Source organism: Carassius gibelio, chromosome A20 (genome assembly GCF_023724105.1).
Source record: "Carassius gibelio isolate Cgi1373 ecotype wild population from Czech Republic chromosome A20, carGib1.2-hapl.c, whole genome shotgun sequence".
Taxonomy (NCBI): domain Eukaryota; kingdom Metazoa; phylum Chordata; class Actinopteri; order Cypriniformes; family Cyprinidae; genus Carassius; species Carassius gibelio.
The window spans coordinates 5913384-5934721 of record NC_068390.1 but is presented as its reverse complement, the minus strand read 5'-3'; the positions used below and the strand labels follow the sequence as shown (position 1 = coordinate 5934721).

At 40.6% G+C, this 21338-nt stretch overlaps 1 protein-coding gene and 1 long non-coding RNA gene across 6 annotated transcripts in view; one reads left to right on the top strand and one right to left on the bottom strand.

Annotated features, from left to right (window-relative positions):
- Window positions 1-21338, top strand: part of LOC127938360 (uncharacterized) — a 172068-nt gene that overhangs the window by 8209 nt on the left and 142521 nt on the right. The gene's annotated exons all lie outside the window — the stretch shown is intronic.
- LOC127938353 (pumilio homolog 2) overlaps window positions 1-21338 on the bottom strand; it is a 167821-nt gene that overhangs the window by 5631 nt on the left and 140852 nt on the right. For 3 of the 5 annotated variants that reach the window (XM_052534927.1, XM_052534929.1, XM_052534928.1), the window contains exons 20-21: window positions 15654-15725; window positions 14304-14425 (exon numbers count right to left, since the gene is read on the bottom strand). In XM_052534927.1, coding sequence (XP_052390887.1) covers window positions 14304-14425; window positions 15654-15725 — 194 coding nt within the window. The remainder of the gene's footprint in view (window positions 1-14303; window positions 14426-15653; window positions 15726-21338) is intronic. The other 2 variants (XM_052534930.1, XM_052534931.1) reach the window with 1 other exon arrangement.

The window sequence follows — 21338 nt, the reverse complement described above, 5'->3', positions numbered from 1 at the left end:
ATGTTTAATTTAGTCTCTACAATTTACAAATGTTATTAAGCCATATTTATGTGGATTGTGAAGATTACACTGGATTGAGATATGGTTATAAGACGATAGTCACGTGTCTATTTATAGTCAATTGTTACATTTTATAGTCATGTATCCTCACGCATCTATTATTTTGAGTAAAATGTATATCATTTATTACTGTAAACTGATTATTTATATTTCTGTTTAATTATAGAAACCACACTCACACAACCTTAATGTTCATGCAATACCCTGAGTATGTTGATGGCTTGATCCTTCTATTAAAACTGTGATTGGACTTTGGACTTTTGTGCATTCTTACCGATGCCCCGTGATGATCCCAACTAAGTCAGAACCAAGCAATACAGTCCATAAACCTAATTAACATTGGTCCATGGAGCCGGATCGGTGATTGCCACAGGTTAAGATGTCCAAAGCCCATTCAGAGTCACAGTATGAGCCTCAAGTCCGTAGTAAACGATCATCACACCCCCCACGCCACTTGGAAGATTATGAGGTGGATTACAGAGGCTTCCAACATACATATTCACCTACTTCCAGGCAAACACAGCGCCACAGCTGGGAGTCAGGAAATGAGGGTGCTGTCGGGATGACACCCTTCACCAGTTGGCATGCTACTCACCGCGGTGATGTTACTGATGATACTGGAGATCAGTATGAACCACAAGATGCTCAAACAGTGATTTGGCAGCTACGAGAAGAGAACAGACGCCTGCATAAAACCATTGAGGACCTGCAACACACCTCTGAAAGGGAGGAAACAGACTCATCACAGTGTCCTGTGCCTTTTCCTCGCACTCACTCATCGACAAAGGCAGCAAAGAAACCTTCTCCTGTCCCAACTCCACGTCTAAGCAAGGTAGCAGTAGCTCAAATGAGTGATCAGATTTCTAAAGAGACTGGAAAACCAGTTATGGATGATGGAAAGGAAGAGTCAGAAGATGAGGAGCGAGACTGTGAAATTAATTTGTCAGGTGAACTTTCAGAAATGAAACTGCAGCCCACATCAAAGAACAGGCATGTGCGATATCAACCAAATTCACCAAATCCATGTACATTGCAATCTCAGCACAAGATGAGTGTACACGCTGCACAAAGCACAAGCTATGCACATGACCAAAGACATATCCCACCAAAGCCACAAATACGTGATCCTTCCCCTGCAGCTGACTTCAGATTCAGAGAACAAATTGATTACCACCCAAGACAACATTATCATCCTAGAGACTTCGTTCCGCGCACTCATTCTCCTCCCACCAGAGAGAGCATTTACAGAGGTCCGAGCCCTTCAATACCAGATTTCACAGTGGAAGACCCACGACAGTTTGCTAGACTCAAAATATCTCTTGACAATTTGTTGCCGTACGATGCTACTGAACAGTTTAAATATCAAATTCTGCTTGAGCATCTGAAATTTGAAGAGGCCCTTTTAATTGCTGATTCCTACAGCAACTCTCGTTATCCATACACCCAAACAATGCAATCGCTGACTGAACATTATGGACAGCCGCATCAATTGGCGTTGCAGAAAATTGCTGACTTGATGGACGGACCAAATATTCGCAGTGGTGACACTCAGGCCTTTCGTAAGTTTGCCCTCAGAGTTCGAGCATTAGTGGGTATGCTTGACCAGCTGGATGAGAAGGGAGCTATTGAATTGCAGTGTGGTTCACACGTGGCAAGACTCATGTCTAAACTCCCTCATGATCTCAAGGCTAACTTCAAGAGGTATGTTCACCCCCTCAGAAACCCAATTCCAAACCTGCTCGACTTTTCACACTGGCTTGAGTTTGAGCTGCAGGTGCAGCCCACTGACTGTAAACTCAATACTAGTGAAATGAGGGGACAAATTAGTCAGCACAAAGAAGCTCCGCGACAGCGTAAGCACACTTTTCAGACAACAGCCATTTTGCATGGTGTGGATCAGTCAGCAGACCCTCCAGCTGCAAAATCATCAGAATTTCAAAACCCTGGCAAAATTGTGTACTGTCATTACTGTGACAATAATCACCACTATCTTAACCAGTGCAATAACTTCACACAGCTAACCAGTGAGCTCAAAACTAACTGGATTAAGTCAAATAAGAGATGTTGGAGGTGTGGACGGAAACATCAGGCAACCCAGTGCAGATTGAAAGCCACATGTAAAACTTGCAATGGCAAACATCTAACTGTTTTGCATGACATCAACAGCAAATCAACAGAGATGAAGCACAACCATGAAAGATCCCAAGAGTGTCAGATGCTATACCTAGATCGTCCAGCAGGTGGCAGCCAAGTCCTTCTGAAAATTTGTAAAGTGCTGTTGCGTAATGGCAAGAATTCAATTATGACTTATGCTATTTTGGACGATGGCTCTGAACGTACAATCCTGCTTCATGGTGCAGCACAGCAGCTTAAACTTAATGGACAGACTGAAACCCTCTCTTTGAGAACAGTTCGACATGACACCCAAGTCATACAAGGTGCAAAAGTATCTTTCACTCTGTCCCCAGCATTTCAGCCAAGCAAAAGTTTCAAGATAACTGGTGCCTTTACAGCTGAGAATTTCGGCTTGGCCAAGCATTCACATCCAGTTACCCTTCTGCAAAGGAAATACCAGCATCTCAAAGGGCTGCCTCTTCATGCCTTTTCTCAGGTTCAGCCATTGTTGCTTATAGGCTCTGATCATCACCATTTAATCATCCCCATGGAGCCAGTTCACTTTGGCCCACCAGGCGGGCCAGCTGCTATAAGGACCAGATTAGGCTGGACACTGCAAGGGCCAGCCAATGTACTCCAGCACCAAATCCCAGAGCATCAATGCCTTTTCACATCTGTGACTTCCACCTCATCAGAGCTGTTGCAACATGTTGAGAGACTCTGGCAGCTTGACATACTACCATATCGCAATGAGAAGGTGGTGACACGCTCACGTTGTGATCAGGAGGCCATCACTCTGCTTGAGACCAAGACTGTAAGGGTAAATGTAAATGGAGTGTTTCGTTATGCTACACCACTTCTGCGAAAAAGGGACATGCCCGAATTGAAAGCGCCTAAAGAGTCTGTTCTCCCCAACCTCAGAGCATTAGAAAGGCGTCTCAGCAAAAGTCCTGAACATGCAGAGGCATATAACCAGGAAATTGAAAGGCTGGATCAATCTGGTTATGTTGTCAAGCTGGCTGCTGAAGCAGTTGATCACAGCCCTGAATCATGGTACATACCGCACCACATGGTACACCATAATGGAAAGCACAGAGTGGTGTACAACTGTTCCTTTCAGTACCAAGGCCATAACCTCAATGAGTACCTCCTAGCTGGGCCTACCCTCACCTCCACTTTACTAGGAGTGTTACTCCGATTCAGAGAGCATGCAATTGCCATCACAAGTGATATCAAGGGCATGTTTCACCAGATTCGTCTGCTCCCAGAGGATAAACCACTTCTCAGATTTCTGTGGAGAAACATGCAGCGTGATACACCAGTCAGTGTCTATGAATGGCAGGTTTTGCCTTTTGGGACTACATGCAGCCCCTGCTGTGCAACATTTGCCGTCCTAAAACATGTCCAAGAGAACACTGTTCCAGGGGAAGAGACACGTGTGGCTGTAGAAAACCATTTCTATGTGGACAATTTCCTGCAGAGTGTAACTTCTACTGACAAAGCGACTGAACTGGTGAATAAGATTCAAGCTCTTTTAGTTTCTGGTGGGTTCGAGTTAAGACAATGGGCTAGCAACATTCCTTCTGTCGTTGCACACCTTCCTGAAGAATCCAGATCTGAGCGAAATGAGCTTTGGCTTACTGAAAAGCAATGGGATGTTTCTGTATCCACCTTGGGTCTACATTGGCTCTGCAAAGCAGACACACTTGGTTACAAAGCTCGTCTGAAGGAACCACAAGTTCCAACAATGAGGTATATCTATCAGGTCGTAGCTAGTCAGTATGACCCACTAGGCTACATTATTCCCTTCACAACTAGAGCCAAAGTACTGATACAAAGACTGTGGGATAAAAAACGAGAGTGGGATGACCCATTGCTACCAAGTGACCTCTTGCAAGCCTGGCTTGAATGGGAAGCAGAATTGCAGTACCTGAACAAGATTGCTATACCACGATGCTACACTAGTGCAGAACTGGATTCTAAAGTGTGCAAAAGAGACATCCACATATTCTGCGATGCTTCTAATAATGCTTATGGGTCAGTGGCGTATCTTAGAACAGAGAGTCCTCAAGGCCAAGTCGAGGTTGCATTTATCACAGCAAGATCAAGGGTGGCACCAAAGCGGCAGTTATCTGTTCCTCGGCTAGAACTCTGTGCAGCACTTAGCGGGGCCCAATTGGCAAGACTTCTGGAAAAGGAACTCACCCTGAACATTCAACAGGTGACATTATGGAGTGACTCAAAGACAGTTTTATCTTGGATTCAATCAGATTCATGCAGATATAAAGTGTTTGTGGGCACAAGGATTGCAGAAATTCAGGAACTGACTGCTTCTCAGTCATGGCAATATGTGAAGTCTGAAAACAATCCTGCAGATGACATTACCCATGGTAAAACACTTCACCAACTCTCAGTGCCAAGTCACTGGAAACAAGGACCACATTTTTTGTGGCAAGACCCAAGTACCTGGTCTAATGACACGGAGGAATTGGTCACAGACAGTACAGATGAAGAGGAGAAAGTCACTTTCTGCAGCCTGACCACAGTAGATTTCTCCGACATCATTAAAGAATTCTCATCATACCACAGTTTTGATCAATTGGTGGAACATGAAGCACAGAAACAATTAAAAAAAGCCAATCAGACAAGAGATTTATCCACCCAAGACTCTACGTAGCTGCTGAGATATCACTCTTGAAACAAGCCCAATCTATGTGTTTCCCAGTTGAACTTGATACATTAACATGTGGTAAATCTTTGCCTTCCAACAGCAGATTAGTCTCACTTGCACCAGAGATTGACCAATCTACTGGGCTCATAAGAGTTGGTGGCCGTTTGCGACGTAGTGAGCTACTTAGGCCAGATACTGTCCATCCAATTGTCATTGATCCCAAACACCCACTCAGTCAACTCCTGATCCAACATTATGATGAAAAACTTCATCATCCTGGCCCAGAAAGAGTATTTGCTGAGTTACGCCGTAAATACTGGATCATCAGAGGGCGAGAAGCAGTACGGCGGCACCAACATCAGTGTCGTGAATGCAAAAAATGGCGTGGAAAGCCTGAAGTGCCAAAAATGGCTGATTTACCACCAGCCCGACTCCGTCTCTACCGCCCAGCTTTTTATTCGACAGGTGTTGATTGTTTTGGGCCCTATACAATCAAAGTAGGCCACCGCAATGAGAAACGGTGGGGGATCATATTTAAATGTATGACGACCAGAGGAGTCTACATTGATTTACTTCCTAAAATTGATACTGATTCATTCTTCATGGCCCTACGCAGATTCACTGCACGCAGAGGAACTCCCCATGAACTCTATTCTGACCAGGGAACCAACTTCAAGGGAGGAGAAAGGGAACTATCAGAAGCATTTGCGGCCATGCAACCCAATCTGCAAAGTCAGCTTGCAAAGCAGAAAATTCAGTTCAAATTCAATCCCCCTGGAGCTCCTCATTTTGGTGGACTATGGGAGAGGGAGATCAGGTCTCTAAAATCTGCTCTCAATGTTACCCTTGGAGCCCAACATGTAACTGAGGAAGTGCTTAGCACAGTGCTTACAGAGATCGAAGGCATGTTAAACTCCAAACCCCTGGGCTACGTGTCATCGGATGTAGCAGATGTTGACCCCATCACACCAAACAGCCTGTTATTGGGGCGGCCAGACCATGATTTACCCCAAATTGTATACCCTGAGTCCGAATTACTAAGCAGAAAACGCTGGAGACATAGCCAGGTCCTTGCCGGCCATTTTTGGGCCCACTTCATCAAGAGATACTTGCCTGAACTGCAAACTCGTGCAAAGTGGATTACTGAGACTGGCAAAGATCTAAAGACCGGGACAGTAGTGATGATCGTGGATCACCAATTGCCTCGAGCCCTCTGGCCAGTGGGCAAGGTCTCAGCCACAGTACCCGGTGCTGATGGGAAAATTAGAACTGCTGAAGTACAAGTGCAGGGTCGGAAATACATCCGACCAGTGAGTAAACTTATCTGGTTGCCACCTCTACCTGAGAATAACAAAGACTCGTAAGCCTTTTCTAAGTAGAATTTACAATGTAAATTGGGGCGGCTGTTGAAAAGGCTCTAGGTTAATTCTTATTGGTGCATTGTGAATGATTGACAGTCGCAACTTAGTCCCGCCCCCAGAGTCTGACGCGACTTATGTTTCGCTTGAAGGCTGTGGAGGGCTCGCGTGTATTCAAGCCATAGATGAGTGTGCGTAACTTTGAAAGTAAGTTTAATTTCCACTCATACTGTCTTTAATTTTGTTATATTGCTATTTGTTGTATTATGGGTTGAAACGTTCAGACGTTGAGTGTTTTTGGATTGCCGTGAGGCTAATGTTAGCGGTAGACTGTGTGCATTATCTTTGCACGTGTGTTCCGATGCACGCTGTATATGTGAATAATCATAACGTGAATAATCATAACGACTCATATTTCTCCATATGTTTAATTTAGTCTCTACAATTTACAAATGTTATTAAGCCATATTTATGTGGATTGTGAAGATTACACTGGATTGAGATATGGTTATAAGACGATAGTCACGTGTCTATTTATAGTCAATTGTTACATTTTATAGTCATGTATCCTCACGCATCTATTATTTTGAGTAAAATGTATATCATTTATTACTGTAAACTGATTATTTATATTTCTGTTTTATTATAGAAACCACACTCACACAACCTTAATGTTCATGCAATACCCTGAGTATGTTGATGGCTTGATCCTTCTATTAAAACTGTGATTGCACTTTGGACTTTTGTGCATTCTTACCGATGCCCCGTGATGATCCCAACTAAGTCAGAACCAAGCAATACAGTCCATAAACCTAATTAACAATGACTGATCCCTGAACCAAGCAGTAGTAGATTTGGATGATGTACTTTGGTATGACTGGCCTGCAGGAAAATCCATTGATCATCAGCTTCAGTTTTTGCACCAAAGGCATCACAATTCTTGTCAAAATGGCCTGACACTTTAAAGAATCCATAATGTCCTTCATACAGTCATGATTTCCACTTCCTTCTACAGTAAAGAAACCCCATAACAGGACTGATCCACCTCCAAGTTTGAGGATGGAGATTGTGTTCTTCTGCTTATGAATTTTGCCTTTTTTGCAGCAGACATACCGGTGATCCATGGTTCCAAAAAGTTCCAGTTTGGTCACATCACTCCATATAACATTCCTCCAGAGCTCCTCAAGTCTACACAAATGTATTTTATCAAGTTCAAGTTGTCCTTTGTTCTTCTTGATCAAGAGTGGTATTCTACAAGATGTCTCAACATAAAGGCAATACTTGTCTAGTGATCTTCTTACACACTGCTTTGAAATGGTTTTCCTCCTTTCATCGGGTCATCTTGCAAGTCTTTGGCTTAACATTGCAGATTTTTCTCAGTTGCTCTGATTAAACATTTTATGATATTGTACTTTTTCTTGCACAACCTCAAAGATTTTCTGTTAAAACACACTTTAAGCTAAGGAATAAGGCTGAGAGCTGTGTCTCTAGGAACTTTCAATGTCTTGGAAATCTTCATATAGCCTTAGCCTTTCTAAAGTACTAAGATATTTATTCTCTTTAGCTTTTGTGCGATCTCTGTTGACATTTTTGTTACTCAACTTCAACATGCGTGGGCTTACTGTATGTGTAACAGCTCAAGCTAATTCTGTTTTTAATAGAGTTTCTAAAAGCTTAATTGTGTTTTGAGACTGTTTTATTCACCACCATGCAAATAAGTGATTTAAAAACAGCAATGTTGAAGAGGGGTTGAATAATTATGACATAGCAGTATTATTAAATAATCTTATAACTCAAAAGTATTACATTATTGACTATATCAATAATGTAATACTTTTGGGGAAGTCGTGGCCTAATGGTTAGAGGGTTGGACTCCCAATCGAAGGGTTGTGAGTTCTAGTCTCGGGCCGGACGGAATTGTGGGTGGGGGGAGTGCATGTACAGTTCTCTCTCCACCTTCAATACCATGACTTAGGTGTCCTTGAGCAAGGCATCGAACCCCCAACTGCTCCCCGGGCGCCGCAGCATAAATGGCTGCCCACTGCTCCGGGTGTGTGCTCACCAGAGATGTATAGTAACGAAGTAGAACTACTTCACTACTGTACTTAAGTACTAAAAGGCGGTATCTGTACTTTACTAGAGTATTATTTTTTTCTCCTACTTCCACTTTTACTTCGGTACATATTTTCGCTGAGTTTAATACTTTTACTCCGATATTTTTTTTATGTGCTGCATCGTTACTCGTTACAATTATGATGTTACGAATCATTCCATTTCAAACCACTGCCAGAACTGTAGATGGCAGGTTTGATGAAGCTGGCACATCAATGAGCGAATCAAGCGATTAAGAAGACTGCGCATGCTGACTGAACTGCTGTCTGTGAAGAGAGAAATGAACACCGAACCGAGCCAGATAATGACTCGTTCACGAGTCAAGAACCGGTTGCATCGGTTTTCGGATGACCAGTAACGTTAGTTCTTTCTGACAGTTCGATTCAGTAAACCAGTTGAAGAAAACAGTTCACCGATTCTTTTGCGCTCGATGCAATGGCGTCATTGACGTTGACTGCACATTGGCTCATAACATTAAGAATCAGTTCAGAATCAATCACCAAAAGAATCAGTTCGGTTCCAGACGCTCTGTGTGTCGGTTTGCTTCACGCTAAATCACACATGCGCAGTATCATCAGCTCATCAGTTCACGAATCGGACGCGTCTGACAGAAACGGTTCTTGACTCGTGAACGAGTCATTATCTGGCTCGGCTCGGTGTTCATCTTCATTTCTCTCTTCACATCAGTTCAGTCAGTGTACTGTTTGAGTCAATGAATTACTCCGGGATATTGGTTTGTTTTAACTCAGAGGGAGTGTCAGACACATTAAACAAGTTAAGCTTAATTCATCTGTGGATTAATGCGTATTGGAGACGCGAACTGTTTAAAACGATTCAGTTCGATTTGGTGAACTGTTTCAAAAAGATCCGGTTACATCGAATGATTCGTTCGTGAACTAAAATAGAAATAGACTCGTAAATTTTAAAATAGACTACTTGCAATACTTAAGTACAAAAAATGTTGAATACTTTAGTACTTCTACTTAAGTGTGGTGCTTAAAGAGCACTTCTACTTCTACTCAAGTCACTTTTTTGATAGAGCACTTGTACTTTTACTCAAGTATGGTTCTCTAGTACTTTATACATCTCTGGTGCTCACAGTGTGTGTGTTTGTGTTCACTGCTCTGTGTGTGTGCATTTCGGATGGGTTAAATGCAGAGCACAAATTCTGAGTATGGGTCACCATACTTGGCTGAATGTCACTTCACAATCACTTTTAATATGCCAGTGAACTGTTATAGATAAAATTTGTATTTTATCCTGGATCTTCAGAAAAGCTTGTATTTGTAAAGTACTGCAGTCTCTAGGGGGTTGAGTAATTTTGATTGGAACTGTATAATAATCTATGCCAAAAATACCATCATAAACTTGGTAAGTGGATAATTTAGCAGCAAATTTATAAAAAAAAATTGTCGAAATAACATTATTTAGAGAGGAACAAATAAGTGAATAAGTGTAGGACTAAGTCTGGTAAAATGTTACACATTGCTTTCTACTGTTGTAAAATACATTAATGAAACCATTAATGAGTCATACAGCAAAGTCCGCGGTTTTCCCATGGAATTGGGCTACTTTAACACTGTTGCTGCGGGTTGTTTTTCATGTCTGCTGGTTGAAGCGCCTTCAATACCATGATATATATGTAACGCAATTGGGATAGTTTTGAGTAGCGATTGGGTGGGTTTTCTTAGAAAATGAAAATACGATACTTAACATTTCACTTACACTTAAAACTGCAGTAGGTTACTTTTGTAAAAATATTTACATATTTGTTAAACCTGTCATTATGTCCTGACAGTAGAATATGAGACAGATAATCTGTGAAAAAAAATCAAGCTCCTCTGGCTCCTCTCAGTGGTCCTATTGCCATTTGCAGAAATTCATCCGCTACCGGTAATAAACAACCAATCAGAGCTGCGGTCCGTAACTTTGTGTTCAAAATGTAGAAAAATGTATATAATAAGCGAGTACATCATGAATCCATTTTCCAAACCGTGTTTGGCCGGAACATTGCAGGGTCGCCTTCTATGTGAAAGCAACCACGTCCGGGGATTGATTCCGGCATTGAACCCGGGTCGGGGACCTAATAACATTGACGGGTTCAACCCGGGATGAGCATTGTGTGAACAAAAGCCAGATCTAATGCTGTGTAGAAGTGATGACGCACGAGGAGTGAGGCCAGGTGTAGTGATTGGAGATGAGCTGCACCTGCGCCCCACCGCCGGTATCGAGTCCCACGTAGGAGATGGAAGGATATAAAACTGGAGCGACTATAGTGAAGGACGAGAGAGGACCAGGCCTTGGCCACATTTTATGTTTTGGTTTTTATTTGCGCGCACCAGTCGTCTGCGAGGGGCTGGTGCGCTGTTTTGTGTTTATTTTGAATATTAAAATGTTATTTGATTGTGCGCCGGTTCCCGCCTCCTCCTCCCGGATGAATAGGAAGTTTTTATCATTACAGTCATCTTTTGTGTCAAATTCATATTTAAGTTATATTTAATTATTTAAAAAAAAATTGTACTACAGAAATGCAGAAAACAAAAGTCGCTTGGAGGTGTATTATCAGACATTTAAATGAGGCTCAGAGATGGCATGAATGCAATTAAATTCGTAAATTAATTTTGAGGTTACTGTTTTAAAAATAAAATTTTGAATAAAGAAATATTAAACTAATTAAATAACAGAAAAGATCCTTTAAAAATTTAAGTAAAACTGCCAGTAAGTGGTGGCAAATCATTGAGTATATCACTGAATCATTCATTTAATAGATTCTTTCGAATGACTGTTTTATTCAGGAATAAATCAAGTGACTGACTTCATGAATGGGTAACTTAATTAGATTAGTAAAAAAAAACAAAAAAAAAAACCCCTGTTTATTCATAAACGAAACACTGCTTAGAGATTTAGATGCACACAACGGCTCAGCTCTGACTTTGTTTAAAAACTATTTTTGTTGATGAAAGAGAGGAAAATCAGGCAATAGTTTTATAGTCAGACAATGCAATTCAATTAATATTAATTTATTGTATAATGAACTGTTGTATTAAGCCAATATCACATTTGCAAAATCTGTCATAAAAAGCTGTCATTCAGGGGTGTGTTTCCCAAAACCATAGTTGCTAAGTTAGCAACTCTGTTGGTTGTAATGCAATTTCCCATTGCCAACCAACTAAGTTGCTAACAGGTTAGCAACTATGGTTTTGGGAAACGCACCCCAGCTTAGTTCATCGCAATCTCACAAAGTTCAATTATAACTGACGAAGCTCCCTACACTGCACAATGAATCTCTTATTTATACCGTTTAGACTTGGTTATAATGAGAGTATTTGTGAGCTCGCAAAACTAAGCACTGAACAAAACTTGAGCAGTGAGTGGATTCTGATTACCGTAGTTTCCAGACTATAAGTCACACTTTTTTTTCATAGTTTGGCTGTTCCTGCAACTTATAGTCAGGTGTGACTTATTTATCAAAATAAATTTGACATGAACCGAGAGAAATGAACTAAGAGACATGAACCAAGAGAAAACATTACCGTCTACAGCCGCGAGAGGGCGTACTGTTTTCTCTTGGTGCTCGGTTCTAAATAAATGCAACTTATAGTCCAGTGCGACTTGTATGTTTTTTTCCTCATCATGACGTATTTTTGGACTGATGCGACTTATACTCAGGTGCGACGTATAGTCCGAAAAATACGGTAACATCGGGTTCAAGGAATCAATAGATACGGTTGCAATCAAAATTACTCAACCCCTCAGAGACTGCAGTACTTTACAAATACAAGCTTTTCTGAAGATCCAGGATTAAAAATAAATAAATAAAATGCATCTATAACAGTTCACTGGCATATTAAAAGTTTAATATTTTTGAGTTATATGATTTTTTTTTTTTTTTATAATACTGCTCTCAATTATTCAACCCCTATTCAACGTTGCTGTTTTTAAATCACTTATTTGCATGGTGGGGAATAAAACAGTCTCAAAACACAATTAAACCTTCAGAAACTATTGAAAACAGAATTATCTTGAGCTGTTACACATACATACAGTTAGCCCATGCATGTGTTGAAGTTTAGTAGCAAAAATTGTCAACCGAGATCTCAAAAAAGCTAAAGAGAATAAATATTGTATTACTTTAAAAAGGCTAAGGCTGTATGAAGATTTCCAAGACATTGAAAGTTTCTAGAGACACAGCTCTCAGCCTTATTCCTTAGCTTAAAGTGGTTTACCAGAAAACCTTTGAGGGTGTTGAAGAAAAAGCACAATATCATAAAATGTTTAATCAGAGCAACAGAGAAAAACCTGCAAGGTACAGCCAAAGACTTGCAAGATGACCCGATGAAAGGAAGAAAACCATTTCAATGCCGTGTGTAAGAAGAACACTAGACAAGTATGACCTTCATGTTGAGACATCTTGCAGAATACCACTCTTGATCAAGAAGAACAAAAGGCCAACTTGAACTTGATAAAATTCATTTGTGTAGACATGTGGAGCTCTGCAATAATCTTTTATTGTGTAATGAGACCAAACTGGAATTTTTGGACCCACGGATCAGCGGTATGTCTGCTGCAAAAAAGGTTGAGCTCATAAGAAGAGCACCATCTCCATCCTCAACATTGGAGGTGGATCAGTCCGGTTATGGGGTTTCTTTACTGTAGAAGGAAGTGGAAATCATGACTGTATGAAGGACATCATGGATTCTTTGAAGTATCAGGCCATTTTGACAAGAATTGTGATGCCTTTGGTGCAAAGACTGAAGCTGATGATCAGCTGGACTTTCCTACAGGACAGTCATCCCAAAGTACACATCCAAATGTACTACTGCTTGGTTCAGGGATCAGTCATAGAATGTACTTGAGTGACCTGTTCAGTCTCCAGGCTTAATTCTCACTGCAAATATCTGGTTGAATCTGAAGATAGCAGTGGCAATGTGAAAACCAAAGATTATCAGTGATCAGGAAGCTTTTTCAGCCGAGGAATGGGCCAAGACTGTAGTAGAGAGGTGACAGAAGCTTCTAAACATTTACAGACAGCATTTATTTGTGATTTTAAAGAAAAAAGATTCTGCACAAAGGGGGTTGAATAATTTTGAACATGAATGTTTAGAGCCAATTCGAATTTTGTCATGATTCATCCAAGTTCCATTCTCAGAATCAATCAAAAGTGTATTAACAAACTCTCTCTAATACTTTACTGATGCCTTTGTTGAATTGATTTCATAAAATTATCTCCACAGCAAAATGTCTTGCAGGTCAAGGGGTTTTAATAATTTTGATTGCAACTGTATGTCTGTGATACATAACGCTGCAAAAACACGTTGGAAGTTAGAAACCTTTGAAGCTCCCCTGAGTGCAAACACAAATATGCTGATCGGGTCAGTCGCACTTTCAATGACTTATTTGTTTTCAAGTACTTTCCAGGCATTGAATCCATGTGTCTGATATTCAAGTACTTTCAAGAAGCGTGGGAACCCTGTCAAATCTAAATGAACTGGGAAAGTTGATCAGTTTCACAAAGCCTTCATTATAACACACAGAATAAAATATTCCAAGTTGAAAGACGAAAATGAAGGATTTTCTCCCAAATATAAACCTCCATAAAGAAAATTTGGGCTTAATGTGACTTTACGCAGTAAGATGGTGATAATAAAAGACCACACTCTGCAACATCAATAAGATGTATAATAGCCATATATGGGCAAAATCGTTATAATTAAAACGCTTAATGTGGCTAAATGGACAAAGACAGTGGTATAACAAAAAGATGCTCAATGTGAATCTTTGCGCATTCCATGCAAATTCTGGGCTCTACTGCTTTTCTGTACATAGTATGCTTTATTAATAAGGTGCAAATTGAATTTGGTCCTTCAAATTTGGTCTTAGTACATTAAGCCACGTTGAAGCATTTTAAAATGTTTTTGGTCACTATAATCATGATATGAAATCATAATGTTTCATCTATAGAATATAATTTTCTTAGATTAACAGACCTTGCAAATTTATGCTGACTCAGAGCCAGAACCTTCCCTCTGACCTCCGCCACTATCTTGCTCTTGTCTTCTGGACGTCCATGCTCTAAAACATGCTGGATGACGTAGTTACCATACTGATCCTGCAAGGTGGAAACAGGCAAACGACAGTGGGAGGGAGAGAGAAATACAAAATATTACTGTAACAGCTCACAAATAAATAAATTTCAAACAGAACAAGATATGTAATACTAGTACAAGGCTGAGCATGGCTACTTTAACCACATACCCTCAGGCCCTCAATGGGGTAATTAAAAAAATAGCAACCCGTGTCCATTGATATATTAATACTTCCACTTTATCTAAGCAATGATTGATCCTAATAATTGGTATTTGGCAAATAACCCTACAAGAAACCACACAACACCCACTCAAATGCAGACAGACCAACATTCATTTGGAAGGTGGCAAAAACGCACACAACAATGTCAGAAGCTGTGTCTATACCCTTTGTCTATCCTATCTTTCCCTCAAATTTGAAGGAACATTCACTACTTTATTGTTTTAGGTAGACTTATTTGCACAAGATTAGGTAAAATATTATGGATGCACATCATGAATCAAGTTGGTGGTCTGAGGTTTTCTGGGTGGAGAAGAAACAGAAAATTATTGAAAGCGCCAGAAACACTGAATTACAAAGTTATTAAAAACAATAATTAAAAGAGAGAAAGACCTTATTAAGAGAAATGTTCCTATTTAGTTTGGGTGACAACAAACAAGGCTGTGAGGTTTAAATGTGCAGTTTGCTGAATATGTCAGGACTAAACTAAGCATTTAGTTTTTAATTGACAGAACATTATGAATCAGGCTTTAATGTGTCAACATGCAAGATATCTACTGAAAGTGCAGACCTGATGTAAAAATACATAACATCATTTACAAATGGGTTAAAAAAAAGTAAATAAGTAAATTGCAAAGTTACTACATAACAGTACTATGATATAGTATAGTAAATTGGTATTAGTAACAATATCTTGACATTTTACTGGTAATGTCACAATACCAGAATGTTGGCAGTCTGGTAGTCAACACTATATACTCCTATATCTCAAAGGCTTGCTTGCGTCATATTAATTGTTGTCTAAACTAATAAGGTCTATATTATATTAGGATTGGGTTTTAGGCAGAAAGTAGAGATGTGGCAGCCATTAAGGAATAAAGTCGTGTTAAGTTAAAGTGTGAGTGAAAAGAACCCTGCTATGTAAATAGCAACTGGAGAAGCAACAAGGTGTTAAACACAGGCTGGTTAGGAGGTAGACGAGGAGACGCCAGGAGGTTCTTGTGAGTGGGAGGAAGGGACGTGACTCTGACCTTGAACAGTGCATCGCTGGACACTGTATAATATGTTTTGGGGGTCATCTCCAATGAAACGCCTTGATACTTCTAGATAAAATAAGTGAGGGGGGGCAAGGGGTAGGTAATCTTTTGCATCATAAAAATCCATCAGCACATCTAACTGGAAATAAGAACATCCTTCAAAGCAATTGAATGCTACTTCAAAGAAGGCAAAAAGGTGTAAAATTAACAATTCATGCAGAAAACATCATGCAATCGGCTCCACCCTATCCCACAATGTACTACAACCCTAAGCTCATCTCATTGCATGGCCTCTTTTCCATTCACACAGAAGGAACAATGAAGTGTTTTTTTCTATAAAGTTCCCAAACTCAAAACATAATTATACTGCAATTAATAAAATATTAATAATTATAATAATAATGCATTACACACACACAGTCCTAATGGCTTGAGCTGCCTAATAGGGTAGGGGTGGGAATCTTTAGTCACCTCACGATCCGATCCTGGGAGTCATTATCCGATTCCAGAACGAGATCTACTTTTACCGCCATTATTAATGAGTTAGTTTACCTACTTGAGAATCTGAAAATTCTTACATAAGTACTTTTCAAAATAATAATAAAAAAAAAAAAAAAAAATTGAAACAGTTAAGATTTTTATACTAATATGGTTTCAAAACATGCAAGCAAGTAGCAAATAATAGAGAGGAGTAGAGAAACATATTACAAATAACAAAGAGTGCTTTTAGTATTTAAGATTATCTGGACGTTTTCGATTCAAGAACTGAGTGTGATTTTTCTTAATCTTTACTTTTTTTTTTACTATGACATCATAGACAGCGGGAGATCTATTTAAACTGCATTCATGTACGTATCTCTTTTGAAATACAAGTAGTAATATGGTTTTTCCAATTTTCCAACAATCTGAGACCCAAATGCATGAAACCCTTAGACAGAGCACTTGAAACCGCACGCGCAAGCTGTCTTCACAAACAAAGTACGTGTCGGCATTTGAAATCTGAAGCAACCTTGTTAGTTAGGTTCATATTTTAAATATACAAGTCCACTGCATTCCAAACCACAAATTATGATTTTGTAGAGTGCTTGTAAGGAAAATAATGATGGGCGAAACCGCACACTCTAAGTGTTACATCAAACAAAGCGTATGTCTCACAGCACATCCTGTGCAATGATGCCCAAGAATGCCCTTTTAATTCACTTCAACCTTTACAAACTTTATGAAAGATTATTGTACAGAAGGTTTGAGTGGTGTATGTGCATGAGGAATTGAAAGCAAGTGGAATACGGTTGTTTCTATAATCAAACTTAGTGTCATCATGCTTCTGGTTAAAAACGAAGCTCAGAATCATTGGAGAGAGAATCGCGATACAACGATGGTAACATTTTAGACATCATAGGCACAAACTACTAAAATACTAAAACCAGGCAGCAAGTTAAGTTACTTGATTTAACCTAAATGGAAGCACTGCATGTATTTAATAATGTATAAATAAGGCAATCACAAAACTATCTTCTATTTCACTCATTATACATTTAAGCAGATATACACATTTAAAAATAAAATCTCACAAAATATTGTCTCCGTGTCCTATAAATTAAACTTACTACATAATTATAATGTCCCTTCCTCCTAAATACCAACCACTCTAGTTGTAAAAAAAATAATAATAATAAAAATAGGGCTGGATCAGAATAATCAAATATTCATTCAGTGGGTTGGCATTCGATTTTCAATTTTGAGATTTGAATTATTTTTGCTTTTTTTAACACCCGCGAAATGGTCTTCATTCACGCTTGAATATATCCGTTGTTTTGCTTTGTTTTTTACTACTGGGCCGAACAGTTCTAAGGACTGTCAGATACGGTTAGTTGTATTTCTATGTGAGCCTGGTATGGCATGGCATTGAGGAACAGACCTCTGGGTTAGACAACCGTGCTTATGCTATGCTACATTCCAGGCAGGTTTTTTGAGTCCATAAGTCACAACTTCAAACCATGACTCATGACTTTGTAGCATTCCAGGCAAGTCACGCCAAACTCCTTTCATTTTCATTTAAAAAATAATAGCTGCAGAAATGTACTTCGTTCAGGGAAATGTATATATACAACCATTACAATGAAACAAAATATTACATTACAATATTACAAGCCTCAATTTAATGTTTAACCACTAAAGAGACAGAGCCAGCAGCACGTATTAGAAGGACTAGCCGAGGTGAGACTGCTCTCGGCGGATACATGAGCAATGAGCTCCCGTTGATCGCGTGGAGCTGACAGTCTCCGAAATCGACAAAATATTTTTAAATAGGTGCTGTCTTTATAAATAAACCATAGATTTGACTTTTAAACAAATACATTCCCACCTGAAATACTTTTAAAATTACATTTCATTACACAATAACAGTAATATTTTGGAAACGATCTGAATAAATGGCGGTTGAAATCACAATGCTGCGTGAACTCAACCAATCAGCATGTTTAGCGCCCAAGTCTCATCCCCAAAATTTCCGGAACTTTGAAAAAGTACTACCTCGGCAGCAGGGACTTTCTGGGGGCATTTTTTTTGCCAGAACTTCATTTAGTTCCTGGTTCCTGCGGTGGAAACACACGAGTACCAGCCCAAAGTCCCTAGTTCCTAAGTAAAGTTCCAGCGGTGGAAAAGTGGCTCTAGGCGCTTATTGATATTATACCCGTCGTCGCTTTGTTTATTTTATTTTTTTTTCACGTCAAGATTTGTGCCTTTTTTTCTATTATTTTTTATTCATTAGCTTGGGTTAAACTAATTTTGGTTTGTTGGATCACCAGCTATGCTAATGATGTCTCCATTTTGTTTCTATGTTTTTGCCACAGGATTTACATCCCGTGGTAACTAGGATTTACAAAAGCTCCAGTCTGGATCCAGAACACCTGAGAAGAGATGATGCTGACCATTCAGAGGACCTCAGATGATGCTAACCCTGAATCAACAACAGAACTAACAAATATTGATACAGTCGAGCAACATAGAAGGACAGCAGTCGAGCAACATAGAAGGACAGCAGCTTGTGAGTGTTTTGTCTTGTTTTCTCATCAGACTAGTGTGTGATCATCATTGCTAGGAAAGTTTTTGTTTTGGTTTAAATTGTGTGTGTCTTACCGTGGTTAATACGTGCTGAAAGTGGCGCTTGGTTTTGCGTTTGCCTATCGCGGGACTGCCTGGTTTCGATCTGCTAAATAGTGAGGCGTGGCCAAAGCCAGTGAAAGTACTTAATTAGCTGTTTGGAAAGCACTTGTCAGAAGAAACAGTCGAGCAACATAGAAGGACAGCAGCTTGTGAGTGTCTTGTCTTGTTTTCTCATCAGACTAGTGTGTGATCATCATTGCTAGGAAAGTTTTTGTTTTGGTTTAAATTGTGTGTGTCTTACCGTGGTTAATACGTGCTGAAAGTGGCGCTTGGTTTTGCGTTTGCCTATCGCGGGACTGCCTGGTTTCGATCTGCTAAATAGTGAGGCGTGTCCAGCTGACTTCAATCACAGGTAATCAGGCTAATACAAAGCACTAGGTTTCACCGCGGCAGCGGTCGCGGCAACCCTCGTGTGAACCCTCCTCGTGTGAAGACCGATGAGTGTAAAGACAATCGACTCTACCTGCGCGACTCCACCGAGCAAGTACACCGACAGGGCACCTGAGTATTGCTTTTCTCTTTTTTTGCACTCTTTGTATAGTTTGTTCTCAAATATATCTTACACTTGTAGTCACTATGTGCTTTCAGATCTCTACTATCACTACTAACACTCGGAGAGCACGCTATGTACGTCGCAGGAAGGCCTGTCTGACAAACCTACGCCATGTCCCTCTGACCTCTACTACTATGCTCTCTATTCCAGTTGGTCTCTGGAACTGCCAGTCTGCAGTTAACAAAGCAGACTTCATTTCCTCTATTGCTACCCATTCCGGTCTCAACCTCATGGCACTGACAGAGACTTGGATCAAACCTGAAGATACTGCCACCCCTGCAGCCCTCTCTACTAATTTCACTTGTTCCCACACTCCTCGTACCACTGGGAGGGGTGGAGGTACGGGTCTCCTTATATCCAAAGAATGGAAATTTGAACTTCAGCCTTCACCTACAGGTACTGGTTCATTTGAATCACATGCCATTACTGTAACCCACCCTGTTAAAATCCACTTTGTGGTCATTTATCGTCCTCCAGGTCAACTGGGAAACTTCTTGGAGGAGTTGGATGTGCTGCTATCAAACTTTCCTGAAGATGGTACTCCTCTGGTACTGCTTGGCGACTTCAACATCCACTTAGATAAACCCCAGGCTGCTGACTTCAAAACTCTGCTCACCTCATTTGATCTCAAGCTAATGTCCACTACAGCGACTCACAAATCGGGCAACCAACTTGACCTCATCTACACGCGTGGTTGCTCTGTGGACACCTCTTCAGTTGCTCCACTGCACACCTCTGATCACTTCCTCATTACTGCTAACCTAGCACTTACTCCTGAAGTGGCACACACTCCAACGCAGGTCACCTTTCGACGGAACCTACGCTCACTCTCTCCATCTCGCCTATCTGCTGTGGTTTCATCCTCTCTTCCACCATTCTCTCAGTTTTCTGCTCTGGACATGAACAGTGCTACGGACACTCTTTGCTCCACTTTAACATCTTGCTTGGACAACTTTTGCCCACTGTTGTCTAGACCAGCACGCACTGCCCCATCTGCCCCCTGGCTGTCCGAGGTTCTCCGTGAACATCGCTCTAAACTCAGGGCTGCAGAGAGGAAATGGCAGAAATCAAAAAACTCTATGGATCTCAGTGTGTATCAATCACTTCTCTCTTCCTTCTCTGCAAAGGTATTAACAGCTAAAACATCCTACTACCACAACAAAATTAACAGCTGCTGTGACGCTCGGACACTATTCAAGACTTTCTCTTGTCTTCTTAATCCGCCGCCTCCACCTCCTCCATCGACTCTTACAGCGGAAGACTTTGCAACTTTCTTCACAAATAAGACGAGATCCATCAGTGAACAATTCTCCACACCACAGACTGTGGAAGACTTCACAATGACTGATGCACACTCTTTATCCTCCTTCTCCCCACTCTCAGAGATGGACGTCTCCAAAATTCTCCTGTCCAATCATCCTACTACTTGTCCACTTGATCTTATCCCCACTCACCTCCTTCAAGCGATCTCTTCTTCAGTCATACCTTCACTTACTCACATTATCAACTCCTCTCTACAATCTGGAACATTTCCCTTAGCATTCAAGCAGGCTCGGGTAAGCCCACTGCTCAAGAAACCATCTCTAAATCCAGCGCTTCTTGAAAACTACAGACCGGTATCCCTTCTTCCATTCATTGCAAAGACACTTGAGCGGGCTGTGTTCAACCAGCTTTCTATGTTCCTTGGACAAAACAACCTCCTGGACCGCAACCAATCTGGCTTCAAAAGTGGCCACTCAACTGAGACTGCTCTGCTCTCGGTTACTGAAGCCCTGCGACTAGCAAGAGCAGCTTCAAAATCCTCGGTACTCATCTTACTGGACCTGTCTGCTGCTTTTGACACTGTTAATCACCAGATTCTCCTGTCCACCCTCAGAAAGATGGGGATCTCTGGAACTGCTCTCCTGTGGGTTAAGTCCTACCTCTCTGACAGATCCTTCAGTGTGTCTTGGAGGGGTGAG